Genomic DNA, 4,158 nt, shown 5'->3' with positions numbered 1-4,158 from the left:
TATATATATATATATATATATATATATATATATATATATATACACACTATATGTAGAGAAATATAATATAGTATAATATAACATAATTTATATTATACTATATTATATTTCTTTCTGTATAATACGAATGTATAATAATAATGATTATGTATTTTTTTCTAAAATATACTTATGATACTTTAAAATGATATTGCCATATATGTTATGTCATGTATTTCAGCGATGTTTTGTTATTAGTTAAATAATATTGAACTTTGAGCGTTTCTTCGCTCAACTTTGCTGTATACAAAAATTGATAATGTAGGGGTAAAACGTCGATTTGCCTTCGCTATATGAAATCGCACTTTAAGAGAGTAAGACAGTGAGCTGAAGTTTACCGAAGAAAAAACAATTTAATTCGAGTATATAGTTATATTGTTAATCTAATTTATATTACATGTATTATAGATTTTTAATATTGATTGTGAGCAGTTTATATACCTATAAAAAGTTATGTGTTACATACATACGTACATACATACATACATTTACATAATTTAAATACATACACTCTACAATATTTTACTTTTCTGTTAATTTTATAACAAATACTGTTTTTTAAACAAAATCAATTTTTAAATCTATTTTTGTGGAAAACTACATTACCTGTTTCTTTTCGTTTTGTTATGCAGTGTTTTTAAATAATATCCTAAATATAATAAATATTTTATAACTTGAGTCTAGAATCAAACAACACTTTGACGAATATAATCGTTAAGTTTAAAATTTAAATGTTAATTATTAATTAAGTTATAAAGGTGTATAAGTAACCCATAATACTACTTTCTTTTCTAATAAAAAGACAATTTGAATACATACATATATATACAAAGTTAAAATATCTTGTTGCAGCTATGTGGTCTGGCCATTCTGATTATCGGCGTTTTAGTGCAAGTAGGAAAGCAAAATTATTTCGAACCTCTGGAGGACATTACGAGTAATCTTACGCTCCCGGCAATTACATTGATTGTCATCGGCAGTATTATTTTTATCATCGCTTTCCTAGGATGCTGCGGTGCGATTCGCGAGAGTCATTGTATGGTAGTCACGGTAAGCTTATAAACAAATTTTATCCTGTCATACAACTCTTGTCATAGAAGAAACTTTTCTTGGTCTTACATTAAATATTTTAAATTGAATCCTGAACAATAATTCAAGTCTATTCAAATTTTCGAAATATTCGCGTTTGTGGAATTGAAAGTAAAAATTAATGTTGCATTTATTAAATCGAAGATGACTGATAAAGATTTAAATTTAATTGTTACATTTATATATATATATTTCTATCTGATATTCAGTTTACATTTATTTATCTATTGCTTTAATAATAATATATTATATTAGCATGAGCCCATATTGAATCGATATTATTAGTGATATTTTCTATTTCAATTATATTTGAGGAGAACAGGGTTACAGTGTTCAGCAGGTCAAATTTATTTTAATTACGAGAATTCTAAAGAATAATATATATTATTTTTTGTCTAATATTTTACTTTATATAAAATTTATTTAAAATAATATATTTTTATGCATATTTGAATAACTACAAAACAGATATATTCGATGAAAAATCGATTTAAGATAAAAATATTAATGTGGGAAAAAACGCTATAGTTGTATAGTACTACAACCAAAAGTAATGATATTTTTTGTCTATTAATACAATTTAATTATAAGAATTATAGTACGGTTACTACAATCAATAGGTGAAAAATATTATTTTTTCCGTGAATAAATTTTCTCAAGTGAATTCTACCACTGTACTTTCCCTCATATTCAAGTCTATTTGCTTTCCCCTACACGTAAATGGCACGATTGCGATTATTATCAAATAAGTTAAATAGCAAAATTATTTGATGTGGCAGATTTTGTCTGAGGAAAAGGATTAAGAGTTGTGACAATTAATATATGTTTCTTCCACGCAGTTTGCATGTTTGCTCTTGACAATCCTGATCATACAAGTGGCAATTTCAATCTTCGTATTCGTCGTAGTAAAAAATTCCGGCGAGATTGACTTTAGGAAAATATACACGGAAAACGTCTTCATGAAGTACGGTACAAGTCAGGAGCAAAGGAACTTTGTAAATACCATACAGGAAGGGGTAAGATATTTTAGAATGCATTTAATATGTCTTTATGTGCAATGACATATTACTGTCATGTGAATCAAAGTCTTATCTTAATAGAATATAAATGATTACATACTTGGAATAATTAAATATAACATTGAATTTACAATACGTCTAACACCTTCGAGAGGAATTCACACAATGTCTCCCTGGTAGTAAAATTTTAATGAAATTTCGATGAACGATGATGTTTTATTAAATTTGATTAAATTTTAATAATTATATAACAAAATTTTAATTATACTTTGCTGAGAAAATGATTCTCTGTTTAATGAAAATAATGTGTTTAATGAAAAATAAATAACATTTTAATGAGAATTCAATAAATGAAATTTCAATGAAAAATTACTAATTTTGTTTAATGAAAAAGTGAGAAAATTGTATTAAAATTGCAATAACTTTTTGATAAAACTATAACGAAAAAATTTCAAATAGTTTGTAATGACAAATTAGAGATATCCTGTTGAAATTGTAATGAATTTTTAATGAAGTAAAGTTACCACGAAAAAGTGCAGTACCCAGTAAAAAATGTTATATAATGAACATATATATATATATATATATATATGTGTGTGTGTGTATATATATATATATATATATATATATATGTGTGTATATATGTATGTATGTAAAGGGTCTTTCAATAAGGATGCTCGATTTTTAAATGTAAATAAAACAAGTTGCGTGTGAGATATCCATTCAATTTTTTTTTTATTTAAAGAATTGTTTAAAGAAAGAATATTTTATGGCATTAAGTATGGAATAAAATGTCCGCCGCGGCTTCGCTTGGTGACACGTATTCGGGCGGTCCAATTTTCGATGACTTTCTTGATAAATCTGGCTGAATTTGCTGAATGGCGTTTGTTATATTGACTTTGAGAGCATTAATTGTTTGCAGTTTATTCGTATAGACCTGCGATTTAAGATAACCCCAAAGGAAGAAGTCTAAAGGCGTTAAATCGTACGATCTCGGTGGTCAGTTCATGTCGCCGCCGCGCGAGATAATTATGCCCTCAAATCGCTCGTGCAGAATGTCCCTCGTGGCATGTGTGGCACATAGCACGCCATCCTGTTGGAACCACATGTTATCAATATCCATATCATCCATTTTAGGCCACAAAAAGTTGCTTATCATCGATCTGTAGCGCTCGTCGTTGACAGTTATGGCAACGCCCGCTTCGTTTTGGAAGAAGTACAGACCGATGATTCCACCAGACCAAAATCCACACTAAACAGTGACTTTCTCGGGATGCATATGGAGCTGGTGTATCTCGCATGGATTGGTGTCGTCTCAAATTCGACAATTTTGCTTGTTCACATATCCAAAAATGAGCCTCATCGCTAAAGATGATTTGTTTGGCGAAATTTAGGTTAACTTCCAACTACTCCAGAATCCAATCAGCGAACACACGGCGTTATCTATAGTCGTTTACCTTAAATTCCTGGGTCAGTTGTCAATTTTATAGGGATGCAGACCCAAGCAAAATTCCCGATGCAAAATTCGCCAAGTTGAAGTCGCAGAAAAGCCAAATTGACCGCCTCAGGTTTTCCCGTACACTCTCACGCACAGCAGCGATGTTTTCAGCAGATCTTGCGTTTCGGCGACGTACTAGTATGATTATTTATCGAACCAGTTGATTCGAATTTGGCCACTAAACATCGAATAGTCGGCAGGACGGTTGTGGCGAGGATAAAAATCACGTAATGCGCAGAACGTTTTTCGAACAGAGCATTGATTTTGATAATAAAATTTTATGATTTGCACACGTTGCTCAACACTATGACCTTCCATGGTGATTTGCCATACACTACTAAACAATTCACAACAAATTTGACAGATGTCACTTTAACAACATGGCTATTATGATCTAACAAATTTCGAGCGTCTCTATTGAAAGATCCTATATATATAATTATACATATATAAAATATGTCAATTTTATATGCTTAGAAGAACATAGTGTTCCTTTAATTGATTGTACCTTTA

General features: G+C 29.7%; 1 protein-coding gene across 1 annotated transcript in view; it reads left to right on the top strand.

Annotated features, from left to right (window-relative positions):
- The window catches only part of LOC105617841, a 76,792-nt gene extending 73,276 nt beyond the window's left edge, over positions 1–3,516 (top strand). Inside the window, exons 6-8 of the mRNA XM_012199392.1 lie at positions 892–1,089; positions 1,968–2,144; positions 3,232–3,516. Of these exons, the coding sequence (XP_012054782.1) occupies positions 892–1,089; positions 1,968–2,144; positions 3,232–3,516 (660 nt within the window). The remainder of the gene's footprint in view (positions 1–891; positions 1,090–1,967; positions 2,145–3,231) is intronic.
- Positions 3,517–4,158: the final 642 nt, after the last annotated feature.

This window comes from Atta cephalotes (genome assembly GCF_000143395.1).
Source record: "Atta cephalotes unplaced genomic scaffold scaffold00014, whole genome shotgun sequence".
Lineage (NCBI taxonomy): Eukaryota > Metazoa > Arthropoda > Insecta > Hymenoptera > Formicidae > Atta > Atta cephalotes.
This window is presented reverse-complemented; position numbering and strand designations above follow the sequence as displayed.